Raw genomic sequence first — 13700 nt, 5'->3', positions numbered from 1 at the left:
AGTGGCATGTGAATCTTGAGCCCTTTAGTTTCATTTCAATGGGCAAATGGGAGGGGATTTGGCAGCAGCAGCTTTTATTCCAGCCATGTTCATGGAACAATGAACTGTTCCCTCTGCCAGCTGGGAGAAACCAGTGTCAAGGTTCTTTTTCCTTGGCTTTCCATCGTAGGAGAGCGTAACTTCACAAATAACCCAGCTGCCACCAACTAATTTCTCTCTTTTTGTTTTCTAGTCTCCTCTTAGCCATGACCTCATCCTTAACCTGACTCAGGACGGAATCAAACTGCTGTTTGATGCTTTCAATCAAAGACTCAAGGTAAAAATATGATTTGAGAAATGCAACTCTGCTTCTGCTTCCCCCACCTGAGGCTTAAATGTGCATGCATGCACTCCCAAAATGATACCAACAGTGTTCTGACTAACAACTGTGGGACTGTATCCCCATGGCAACTGCTTATGTCATTTATTTAGGTCTTGTGTGTGATGATTGTCTGAATATAGTGAGCTGATTTTTTGTTGAAGTGTGATGATGGCATTATAAACTTACATTATTATTATTATTGTTTTATCTATTTATCTTGCCCTGAATAATGTAATTGTATTTAGGTAATGTGCCAGTGGAAAGGCGATCATAGCTCAGGGAACAGAACACTAGTTTTGAATATATGAGGTGTCAGATACAATGCCTGGCATTCTTCATGTCCTGGATAGCATTATCGCTTTGTTAGGAAGAGGCCTACCAAATATTAGGTAAAGGTAAAGGGACCTCTGACCGTTAGGTCCAGTCGTGGACAACTCTGGGGTTGCAGCGCTCATCTCGCTTTACTTGCCGAGGGAGCCGGCGTACAGCTTCTGGGTCATGTGGCCAGCATGACTAAGCCGCTTCTGGCGAACCAGAGCAGCACACGGAAATGCTGTTTACCTTCCCGCTGGAGCGGTACCTATTTATCTACTTGCACTTTGATGTGCTTTCGAACTGCTAAGTTGGCAGGAGCAGGGACCGAGCAACAGAAGCTCACCCCGTTGCGGGGTTTCGAACTGCCAACCTTCTGATCAGCAAGCCCTAGGCTCTGTGGTTTAGACTACAGTGCCACCTGTGTCCCTACCAAATATCAAAATGTGTATAAATGGGGTGTGTGCCAGCTCTGACTTTCCTTTGCAGCCTCCTCTACCTACCCTTTATTTCCTCTCTCTGCTCTCTCTTTCCCAAACTGCCTGTCCATGTTCACTGCCTCATTTGCACAACACCTTGGGCATTTTTCTGCTCCCTACCCCTAGTCCTGTTCATCTTTAGTCTGCCTTGGTCAGACCCCACCTGAGGTTTTTAAACAGAGGTTGGTTGACCATTTTGTCAGGGATTCTTTAGCTGTGTTTCCTGCAGGGGGTTGGACTAGATGACCCTTGGGGTGTCTTCCAATACTACTGTTTGATGGTTCTATTATTCCTATATCTCTGTTTTATTTATTTAAATATGTACCACTATTTTATAAATACGTTGTTGTTGTTGTTGTTAAAATTTGTGTACCACCCTATACCTGCAGGTCTCAGGGTGGTTCACAAGACAAAATCACAATATAAAAACACAAAATACATAGCTGTAGAGATGTTACGAGACTAGTGGCCTAAACACAGCTCAAGAACACACTCAGGAAAAAGCAGTTTTAGAGAGCACACAGTGGAATAGAGTGTTTGTATGAGCTAAGTGATCACCATACCAGTCCCTTTCTCTCATTATTTTAGCCCTTATCTTGAAGCTCTTTGTTCTTTTCCTTATGTCATATTGAATCATCAGTTTATGAAGAAATGTTAGCTGAAAGTTGTAGATGACTGTAATTCTTGTTGAAGGGGAAAAAGGCATACTCCCCCCCCCCCAAGCTGGATAACCAGTCCTATTTCCCATCTACAAGTTCTGTTTCTCTCTCTCTCTCTCTCTTACACACACACACACACACACAGAGAGAGAGAGAGAGAGAGAGAGAGAGAGAGAGAGAGAGAGAGACCAACCTAACACACATCTGTCCATCTCTCTGCCTAAGTGCATCTCTCTGAATCACATACAACCTTTTCATAGGAAATGCTCACTACCAGCTTCATGTAGCCAGCAAACCGGACCAGCTACTCAGCAGGGAAGCCATCCATGCTGCTTCCTTTCAAAGCAGCCAGAATGTAAAGGGATGGACCCTTCCAGTTCTGGCAACTGCTCTGCACTGTTCTACCTTCCACCTGTCTGCCCCTCCCCCACACCATGGGTTGTCAACCTCATGGGCGCCAGGAAAGGTCATTGTGGGTGCCGCAGGCACTGGGGTGGCAATGCCCACAACTACATGTTTGCTTTTTCTTGCACAAATGAAGTATTAATATGATTAGCATACTTGTTATTCTTCCCCCTAAACCAAATTCTAGCCACAGAAATTACATGGTGCTACCTTCTGTTTCATTTTTTTTCTTTTCATTTTTTTTTAAAGAGCAGCATTAAGTCACTGAGTGTTCTTTCATTGAAGCTGTCAAGAAACGCTTTTCATTGACAGTGGTTTCCCCCCCACTCCCTGGTTTTGCCCACACATTAATTTGCTTAGTTCCCCTCTCTTTTTAATGAGAGGCTTTTCTTTCTATTGCTCATAATGCTTTTTCGCTGCTTACTTGGTAGAACATAAAGTGCTTTGGTAAACATTCACTTGTACATGAATCAATACCATGCTGTTAAACATTCACAATTGATTTCTTATGCCGCTCCATTGTGTATAACACCCTTTCCCAACCTGGCACCCTCCAGAAGTCCAAACTACAAGTCCTATCAATCAGATTTGCTAGGCATTGGGGTAGGGCTTTAGTGAACTGAAATATACTGGTTTGGTAAGTGTTCCCTCTGCTTAGTCCAGGAGAGGGAAAACTTTTCTGTGCTGGACTGGTGACTGCAAGCCTCAGGTGATCTTGGTCCTAGGACTGACCAACATTTGCATTTCCAAGAGCTGAACCAAGTAATATGTGAGCTATCCAGTTGTTAACTGCTTCAAGTGAAATGTATTGCAATAAAGAGGTTCATTTCTTCGTATAAAAGCAAGCCTGCTCAATTACTGCAGGCCAGTTCCTTGAAAAGGGACTCTAGGGTAAAATGTTGCTTGTGGAAGAAATATTGTTCAGTTTCAGAGCTCTTAAATACAGAAACCCTATTTTGGATGGAGTAGCTACCTAGTGGCATTCTTTATAGATAATTAACCCTTGCTGCAACACTCTGTGGCACATGTCCATTTTGCCAACCTTAGAGATCGCAGTGGGGCATGTGAAGGAAGCTGTTGTTTAGGGGGGTGGGATCTTGGCCATTTAGCGCCTTATAAGTCAGAAGCACTGAGCCTTGGGAGCCACTGAGCTCCTGTTGTTCGGTTCTAGCTCCTGCCAACCTAGCAGTTCAAAAGCACACCCAAAAGTGCAAGTAGATAAATAGGTACCACTCTAGCAGGAAGGTAAATGGCGTTTCTGTGCTCTGCTCTGGTTTCTCCAGAAGCGGCTTAGTCATGCTGGCCACACGACCCGGAAAAACTGTCTGCGGACAAACATCTGCTCCCTCGGCCAGTAAAGCGAGATGAACGCGGCAACCCCAGAGTTATTCGCGGCTGGACTTTACTGACAGGGGTCCTTTACCTTTTAAGTCTGAAATAACAGAAACAGATGCCCCAAAAAGCTATTCCGACTTATTGTAGACTTGCACAACATCACCTAAAGTACCATACATGGGTCTACATCAGCCACAACAGTCTGTACTAGCAACAGCTTCAGAATAGTCAGATGTGACCATGCAGTGTCTGTTACAGTTGCCCAGTCTAATGGTTATGAAGACATGAAAGTGGTTGCAGTTCAGACTGCAAAGGAAATTGTCACAGCCAACTTCTCACCAAATGAAATCTACATTTCAGCATTTTGTGCAACCTCTGGGTGAAGTCATCTGGAAATGCTTATGATACTTAGGACTATTCTCAGTTTCATGAGATCCCAAAGAGGTGGTGGAAACTCTTAGCTGGTGTTAACTGGCAATGAGGACTTGAAAGTTGGAAGGGCAAACTTAAACTTAAGCCAAGCAACCAAGGCAAATTGTTCAATACAAGGCTGTTGTATTATGTCTTGATTTGTTTGTACTTATGATTACTTTATTGTGAAATGGAATGGAGATTCTTAAATATGCTAAAAGCAGTCCCGGATACTACTTCATCTTAATAGTAGATTATCTGTTCTCCCACCCAGTCCTTCCTCATGAAACCTGTTGACTTTTACGGACACCAGTGGGAGCATTTCTCCCAGTGCTAATAGCAGCTTTTAAGTAATGGGTTTTTGTTTTGCGAATATGGTAGGGAAGAAGAGTTAAATTCCCCTTCCCATAGCAAAGATAAAAATAAATATATGTGCCTAGTGTAACATCTAGTTAACTAGCAATGTGTGAACCCACTTTCACTAAAATCATGTTTGAGCCACTGACTACAAACTTCTTCCAGCAATGATGGAGGCAGAGAGGAAATCACTTTTTAAATATAATACTCGGTTTTCAAATGTTTTAGCACATGCTCACAGAGCCACTTGGGAATTGTGGAGCTGAGAAAGACATGCAGCAGTGAGCAGTGCTCCTGTTAACTGTGGGACATTAGCTCTGGCCCACCCTTATTGACTGTTGGACTGTGGATGAGGCCTCAGCAACTCCAGACTGCTGCAGTCTCACCAACCAAGTGTAAGAGTCAAAATAAAAAAAAAATTCCTTCCAGTAGCACCTTAAAGACCAACTAAGTTAGTTCTTGGTATGAGCTTTCGTGTACATGCACACTTCTTCAGATGCACTGAAACAGAAGTTGCCAGATCCTTCTATATAGTGAGAAGGTGGGGAGGGGTATTACTCAGAAGGGTGGTGGGAATGGGTGATTGGCAGATAGCTGAGATGAGCCTGTTGACGACTCTTAACGACTGCAAGTGTAAGAGTGTAAGACAGCTGCCACTCTAGATCAAGTACCTGTTCCAGCGGCATCTCTCTTCCCCTCCCCTCCACAACCTATATACCCACACCAGGGCTGATCTTTTGATCAGTGGTACCAAAGGCAGGCCTTATAAGCTGCAGTTTTTTCTCGCGGTTCCCCACTCTAGATCATGTTTGGCGGAACCTCAAGATTTGTAAAAACACAAAGCATCCATATAGAAAGAAAAGACGAGGGAGCCCAAGGTCCTATCACTACAAAGTCTGCACTTGGTTGGTTGTGGCAAACCTTTTATATTCAGATAGAAAGTAAACATATAGATTTACAATCAGATTGTTATCAAAACTGTTTCCTATAAGGAAGATGTTAGAGATGAAAGCATTACTGCAAACAGATCTGTTCATCTTGAACTAAGATTTTTTGCCAAAGATTTTTTTTATTCCTATACTTTTTGTGCCCACGGAAAACTGTTACCTTCATTAAATCCTATTAAATTCTGTGGTTTTTTTCTCCTTTAGATGCTATAATGGACATTTTAATGAGTTAATTAAATTAATATGCTTGATAAATGTCTGATGTCCTTAGTGGGATAGATAATCAGCATGGTTTGCTTCTGCCCCATATTTTGGTCCTTATTTCACCTTTCTTTTCTCTCCCTCCCTCCCATGCATGCATTTTTGCCCTCCTCTTCCTATTTCCCTCGCTGCAGCCTCACTCTGGTACTTACACTCACATTCTTTCCTATTTTCTAAGACTTTGGCCTGGTTTGCACATAATGCTAAAGGATGGTGGTTACTACATTCATGAACTTCTAGACTCACATGCCATTTCTCTACTTCCTCTAGCTGTGAAGGGGATATTGGAAGCTTTTAACAGTTACTTGCTATGTCCAAACCTGCTATGTCCAAACTCTATTGCTTAAGCAAACAAACTGTGGTTAATTAGCCGGACTTATTTCCTCAAACTGAAGTTCTTGGTTTGGACAAAACCAGAGCTTGCTGAAAATGGAAGCAGAAGTTTCTGGTCTTCTATCTGTGGCTACAGCAAAGAAGAAGAGTCCATAAGTCTGTGTTTGCCAGAGTTCATACCTGCAGTACTAAACCATCACATAGTTATTTATTTAGAAAACTTGCACCCACCCTTCCAACACATTTGCCTTGCTCAGGGAAGCTTACAACAGTATTTAAAAAACCTGCCCCATAAAATCATAAAGCAACAGCATTCGAAACAGAAAGAGACACAGTGGACAGACCCTTATTTTAGAATGTTTTAATTATATATTTTAGAATGTTTTTATTATATAACCATCATCTGCATGGCAAGGGTTGGGATCTTGGTTTTCAACATTGTGATAGATCAGCAGCTAAATACCATGATATGTTAATATACCACAGTATCTTGGCTGCTTCTTCCTCCCCACCTGCCTCCTACCACCCAGCCCTACCAAGCCCCAATACTGCTCTGGCTCACATGAGCTGGGGGGGCATCAGGAGCTGGAGGGGCTTTACTGAACTGCTCAGTGGGGTGTGGGAAAAGTTTTTCAATACTTCTCAACAGTCCTGCTGTTCGTGTGTGTCCATTTGTGTGTGTCCATGCATGCATGCATCCCCCCCCCTCTCTCTCAACACCAGACTTTTACTTTTGTAATAATGGTATTTTTCCTGTTTTTTTAGGTGATTGAAGTTTATGACTTGACTAAAGTGAAGTTAAAATATTGGTAAGTGGTCAGTCAAATAAATTATTCCTTTTCCCCCTCTTAGGGTTGGCAGGACATCTGCCATTGAGAGAGAACAGCTGAAAAGTTACTGAGCTAAAAGATATCCTGTTCATCCTTATCCCATCTTGGGGGATCACTCATCTCATCTTCACAGCTAACATAAGACGTATGCTACAGTCCTCAAAACTATGGTTTACCTGAAAGAATCCTGGAAGGGTTTGGTGAGGGTGCTGAGATTTCTCTTTTGGAGATCTCCAGCCACCTTTACAGTTTCTTAGGGAAAGGGAATGGTCGTTAATAAGGATCTGTCCTCAGGTGATCTTAAGGCTTAAGCTGTGCTCTTCTACAAATTGTCCCTCAGCTAATTTCTGTGTGCTCTTGTGTGACAATGCAGATATAACTGCTGAAAACAAGGAGCGGGGAGAGAAACTGGCTTTAAAAGAGGCTTCATTTCAGGCCCTCAGAATATCTTACTCTGCTCAGTGAAGCACATAATTGAAACAAAAGCCTCTCTTTTCCTGTGTTTAAAAATGTATTGAGTATATTTCTACTGTGTTTTTCTTGGTGACTTTCCAAAATATCTTCATTCATAAATTTCACAAAAGGCTTCATGGAAACCTCACTGAAGCAGGGAGGGTTGCGCAGAGCAGCCGTACAGGTACTACTTCATTCTGTAGAAGGGGAATAGTGACCTGCTTCTCTGAGTGACTGTAAAAATAGTTAAGTTCGGAATAAATTGTGAAGATGAAAGACTCATGAAGCTGTTTTATAAGTGACTTTGAATACAACAAATATTTGATCCAATGTTGATTCAGAGACTTACGCCTGGCAAAGCCCCAGAGAGGGACATGTTAATTTTTTCCCCATATTGACTCAGTTCAAGGGGCTTCAATTTTGGCCACTTTGTTTCTGATTATTCAGCTGGAATATTGCCAACTGTCTGGATATCTAATATTTTGGTTTCAAACTTTAAGAAGTGTGATCATGGTGACTTTCAAAATATCACCAAATAAGGCTTCTTGATTTTCATGCATAAAATATACACACTTCTTTCAGATAAGTTAAAACAATGAGTCAAAGAGAGTCAGGTTATGTCCCCAATGCACATAGAGGCTTTCACAAGAGACCTTGCACATTGCTGACTGATTTGTTTTGAGTTATCTTATTGAAAAGTACATTAGCTGTCCACCAACAAAAGCTGTGTGTTGTGTTTGTTGATCTCTCATTTGCCTTTGACTCCATTGACTGAAAGCGTTCATGGCAATATTGATTTTTCCTTCCTTCCAGTGGTGTCCATTTTAACTCTCAGGCTATTGCTCCAACCATAGAACAAATTGATCAGTCTTTTGGAGCAACACATCCAGGAGGTGAGTTGGCAATTCTTGGCACTGTTCACATGTGGATACTTGGTTGGTTGTGCCTGTGGCTGTTCCCTATGCATCACTAGAATTGAAAGTCAGATAGACCAAAGGGTCTCATTCACAAAGGATTATTTGTTTATGGAGGAGGATTAAACTTGGTTTTAGCTTTCTATGTGCTTCATCATCTATCTTGCCAAGTGTGATTAAGAAAAGCTTCTAATGAGTTAGTAGAGGCATGAGACTGACAATATATATATTTTCAGAGAGCTGAAAATTGTGGATTTGCTTATGTTGCCAGAGGTTCCTGGAAGGCAGTCATCAGTCTGGGATGGCTCTCCCCACTGGCTGGACAGGCAGGGTCTCAAACTATGATCCTGCCCAAGGGAGAGATCATCCTACTCTTATGAGACAAAGTGGTACTTCAGCCTGATATGACCTTTGTCCTAAAGCAGGGGTGTCCAAACTTTTTTCGAAGAGGGCCAGATTTGATGAAGTGAACATGCATGAGGGCCGACCAAAGTTATTGACCTTTTTTTGAGGATTCAAGTTGTTGACCTTTTTTTAGAACCACGGGAGGAACAATTGCCTGTGGGTGGGGGCCAGATTAAACCGACTGGCAGGCCAGATTAGGCCCCCCAAACGGACTTCGGCCATGCCGGTCCTAAAGGTTAAGACCATCTTTCACAGAGCTCACAAGGTGGTTCTTCCTTATTTTTGTTCTTCTCCATTGTCAACCAAGGAATGGTCCAGGCACTCTGGATGTTTCTGCTTGGATAGGACTTTGGCCTTCCCAAAGTCTGAGGCCATATTTGTTTCCTTCGATGTGTAAGGGCTAGGCAGAAGGTTTCTTCCTTATCCTCAACCATCTCTAGGAGGCTCAGGGAGGCAATAGGGCTCTTGAAAAGGTTCCCTGTTTGCCCCTTGGCCTATTTTTTCCTGTGTTAGTCTTCTGGAACTGGACCTGTTGGAACTGGTGTCCTCCTATGTGGATGGAGTCCATGTGGTTTGATGGGTCATTCTTTCTGTGCTGGCTGGTCTGGTGCGAGTGGGATGGCCCCTCCTCTGGGTAGGATCATCATTTTGGGACCCTGCCTGTCCAGTCAGTGGGAAGAGCCATCCCAGACTATTGACTGCCCTCCAATAACCCCTGCCAGTAGAAATTCATGGTAAGAATATTGACTTTGTCTCCAGTTGCATTTATGCTTTATGTTTCATTAATTTTTTTCTCTGGCTCTGTTATATTCTCTAGTCAAGCAGGTTTTTCAGGTAGCTGTAGTGGGGAACCTCAGGCCCAGGAACCCAATGCAACTCCAACTCCCCAGCCTCTCTATCTGCCTCTCTATACTCCCTCTTTTCCTAGGCTATGCCAGTCAGTGGCCTTGCTGTACACCCAGTGGCATAGCGTGGGTTGTCAGCACCCGGGGCAAGGCAAGTAATTTGCGCCCCCTAACCCATGGATTTTAGCACTCGAGTGCGAGCGCGCCCCCCCCCCCGATGTTGCGCCCGGACCCCCTGCACCCCCCCCACGCTATGCCACTGGGGCTGGGGGCGAGCGAAGGAACCAAGGACCCCCCCAAAGGCTCAGCAGGAATTTATTAAATTTATTATTTGCGGAGCCCCCGCAGGCCGAGGCAGCCGAAGCCCCCTCCCCTCGGGCGCCTCCCCGCCCCCTCCTCTCCTTGGGCTGTAGGTGGAGCTCCAGATCCGGGCTTGGCGAGCGCCTCTCCTCCTCCCGGCCAGGTCCGGGGGCTTCCAGCCGTGCTCCGTCCTCGCCCCCCCCCCCGCGGCTGAGACTTGCGCTGAGAGCCGGAGCCGGCGGCGCCCCCTTCTGCCGGGAGACCCTCGCCCGCCCGCCGGCTTCCTCTTGGAGGGTTTTGGGGAGCGCAGGGCGCGGCGAGGCCCCTCGGAGCTCTCCTCCCTCCCAGTCAGCAGAAGCAGCCGCCGTCTGTGGCTGGGCCGAGGGGATGGCGGCGGGGTGCGGAGGCTGCCCGTGCCCGGCCAGGCGTCGGTGGCGGCGGCGGCGCTGCTGCAGCGGCTGCTGCTCCTGCGAGCAGTGAGTGGAGCGCAGCCGCAGCGGCGGCGGGGGGCACGCGCGCGCTAGGGCGCAAGGCTGGTGGTGGTGGTGGGGAGCCCGGCGGAGGAAGGAACTTGTCCCTTCCCTCTGGACTCACGCCCCCCCAGATGTTGCGCCCGGTGCGGCCGGCACCCCTGGCACCCCCCACACTACGCCACTGTGTACATCCTCCTTGGGTGGTTTTGCTTAGCTGTAATGTGTCCTTGAACTCTGAAAATGCTTCCTGCTTGCCTGGCTGGATGATAGAGAGGGGTGCAATAGTGTGTGTAGACACAGGCCTACTGTCCAAAGGTACAGTCATTGCTTGGCCCACTTTTGCCTGTGGCCCCATCCACCACTGGCATGTGACTCTTATAAGGTTGCCTAGAAGGCAGTGAGGTTCTTGGGCTGAAAAAGGTTCCCTATACTTGCAATAGAGCTTTAGAAACTTGAAAATCCTGTTTGACTAAAGCTGTGAGTACACCAAAGGAAACAATGCCTATTTCAAAACGCCTTCAAGTCATCAAGTATTATCTGTCTGCAATCAGTGTCATATGAATATGTTTGGGATGAGACGGAAAAGCAGATCAATGCTAACAAAATTATAAAACCATCAGATTATAATGATATTGCTTCAGACCACATGCAGAGGCAACAGTCCTCATTACAATTGCTGGTTATATCAGGCTTGTGCCCTCCTTCCTCTCATAGTAACAATGAATTGTATCCACTTAGTTCTACTCAGAGTAGACTTGACCTGACTAATGGATCTACTCTGAGTTAGTTGACTACAACCCAATATTTTGCTATGGAGGTTTACACTAACTAGGTTTAGCATTCTAACCAGGGTTTGTTAAACAATAACAAACCCTGGTTAAGAACAACCCATGGTTAGCATTGTCCTTCATATACACATAATGCTACACTACAATTTCACCAAGCCATGTGAGGAAAGTGGGAGAAACAAGTAGGATGGAGCCTGTGCCTGATGGGTTTGCAATGTTTTTTTCAATTCTACGAATTCAATAGCGATAATGAGAATAGAAAAATCTTGTCTGGTACTTGAGCATTTGAAAACCTCCTATCTGGCCTCATTAATTATCCCTGTTGTTCACCCCATGGGTTTTTGCCTTTAGACAGGTTGAAGCCCCAACTGCTGCTAGATGTTTCATAAGCACTTTAGGCATAGTTAAATGAAGAGCTAAACTGCTTGACAGTATTGTCAGATTGGAAAGGGATAAATTGCTGTTCTTATATGCATATATGTGTCTGTGTGTTTCCAGTGTACAACTCTGCTGAACAACTTTTCCACCTCAACTTCAGAGGACTGTCTTTTTCCTTTCAATTGGACTCATGGACTGAAACTCCAAAGTATGAGGTCTGAAATCTTCTTTGTTAATAAATACATTGTTAAACAAAGCAGTCACTGTGTTTTGAAAGACTTGTAACTCTCTTTGTGCCTTAATTTATTGATTTTTGAGATATGTTACTTCCCCTTTAAGCCTAGTTCATCTGTCATTGGAACTGATTTCCAAACTATAAAAGTATCCTGCAGGCTGACACACACTCCCTCTCTCCACCCCACTTGTTCCCCCCTCTGCCTTTTCCTGCTTAGTGATAACTATAGGTTTACTGTGATATCTGAACTGGTATTATCATAGTTAACCACTAACCATAGTTTAATCTCAAATCAGAGATTGGAATCAGAGTTGTTTCAAACTGTTGGCGGTGTTAACAAAAGCAGCAAAAAAAAAAGTTAATGCTTTTTCTAGGCTGCATCAACAGAAGTATTGTGTTCTGGTCAAGGGAAGTAATAGTCCCTCTCTTCCTCCCTACCTAGCAGTTCGAAAGCGCCCAGTGCAAGTAGATAAATAGGTACTGCTCTGGCGGGAAGGTAAATAGCGTTTCCGTGCACTGCTCTGGTTTGCCAGAAGCAGCTTAGTCATGCTGGTCACATGACCCCGAAGCTGTACGCCGGCTCCCTCGGCCAGTAAAGCGAGATGAGCGCCACAACCCCAGAGTCGTCCGAGACTGGACCTAATGGTCAGGGGTCCCTTTACCTTTATTCCGCCATGGTCAGACCACACTTGGAGTCCTGGGTCCAGCTCAGCGATTGCTGGCGAGGAAACAGCTGATAGGCAGCCTGTTAGACACACGGAGCTGTTAGCCTCTGGGTAATCCCCCCCCCCCAAAAAAAAATAAATTCAACAAGTTAGGGCAATTTTTCCCCATTTTCTTAATTTGGAGTCCCCCAAAATAGGGGGCGTCCTATACATGGGGACGTCCAATACACAGAAAAATACGGTAATTGAACAAAGTGCATGTGGATTTACAATAGGTTCCCTAAATCTTCAAATCAAGATTCGCAAATAATTTTTATGAAAATTACTGTTTTACAATAACTACACTGCAGTGTCTGACACCTCTGAAATTAGGGACCCTGCAATTGGCTAACACTCTGGGACCACTGCGATATAGATATAGGTTGCAATATAGAGTGGTGTCCATCCTTTACCATGGATTGTTTCTTTTAAAATTCAAACTGCACTGCAAGACAAGAAAACAACAGTAATATTCCCAGTTGGAAGAAGTTTAATGAACTACTAGCCTCCTAGTAGGAGGTGCTGAATTAATCTCCCATCCAAAATAGGAGGGGGAAGAAAGGATGATGAGTGGGGGGAGGGGGTCCTGCTGTCTATGTCTGTTAATCAGCTACATTCATAGACTACTGAGAAGAAATGGTTTGTGGAGCCCCAGAGTATGCGTGCCATGGGATCCACTGTGTGTGTGTGTGTGTGTGTACATGCACATGCAAGTGACTTCTGCAAGTTCTTTCATGGGGGTTTTAACTGCTGCAGGACACGTCATGTGGGTTTTAATCTTAGTTTTTGCCATGTAGAGAGATAAAGTTTTACTTGGTTGTATGTGGTACAAGATTTAGTATTACTGGATTTAAAACTATGTGTTGTGCAATCAAATATAATTTTAATTTAACCTTTCCAGCCAAACTTTGCCCATGGCCTAGCTTCCCTGCAAATTCCCCATGGTGCAACTGTGAAACGTATGTACATCTATAGTGGAAACAGTCTGCAAGATACCAAGTAAGTAGCTCTTATATTTTGGGAAATATCTCCAAATAGATAAATAGTGAAAGTCAAATCTCGTGTTATTTTATGTGCATATAATTATGTATGCTGGCTATATTTAGCTTTATTAAAGTATTCAAGTTTACTTGGCTATTTACATAGTCTGTCATTTTGTGTTTAAGCTTTTTCAGGCAAGTCCATTTCCAGATTAAAAGTACAGAGCCTCTTCACACAATAACTTACTCTGGTATTTAAAAACATACCAACCAACCCTGCTGGTTAACATGCTCAAGAGTTAATTGAGCCAAGCTTAATTTAAGCATCTTCTCAAACCATGAGGATCTGTAAAGACAATTTTTGTACCCAAACTATAGTTTTATCTTCAAAATGTGCAGGCGAAAACCATGGTTTATAGCTGCTTATTTGCTTCTATTTGGTCAGTGCTCTATTCTGAAGATGCAATAGCCTCTGAAGGCAGAATGATGTTAATAACCAGTTTACCAGTTCAGACATCTCATCAAAGCATTGTTT

The 13700-nt window shown here is 44.1% G+C and overlaps 1 protein-coding gene across 1 annotated transcript in view; it reads left to right on the top strand.

Annotated features, from left to right (window-relative positions):
- The window catches only part of PHAF1 (phagophore assembly factor 1), a 42696-nt gene that overhangs the window by 14492 nt on the left and 14504 nt on the right, over positions 1-13700 (top strand). Inside the window, exons 4-8 of the mRNA XM_083515128.1 lie at positions 233-316; positions 6626-6669; positions 7957-8036; positions 11367-11461; positions 13087-13184. Of these exons, the coding sequence (XP_083371254.1) occupies positions 233-316; positions 6626-6669; positions 7957-8036; positions 11367-11461; positions 13087-13184 (401 nt within the window). The remainder of the gene's footprint in view (positions 1-232; positions 317-6625; positions 6670-7956; positions 8037-11366; positions 11462-13086; positions 13185-13700) is intronic.

This window comes from Podarcis liolepis, assembly GCF_965112155.1.
Source record: "Podarcis liolepis genome assembly, chromosome: 7".
In the NCBI taxonomy this organism is placed as follows: Eukaryota; Metazoa; Chordata; class Lepidosauria; order Squamata; family Lacertidae; genus Podarcis; species Podarcis liolepis.
The sequence above is the reverse complement of the archived record's forward strand: the minus strand, read 5'-3'. Positions and strand labels throughout refer to the sequence as shown.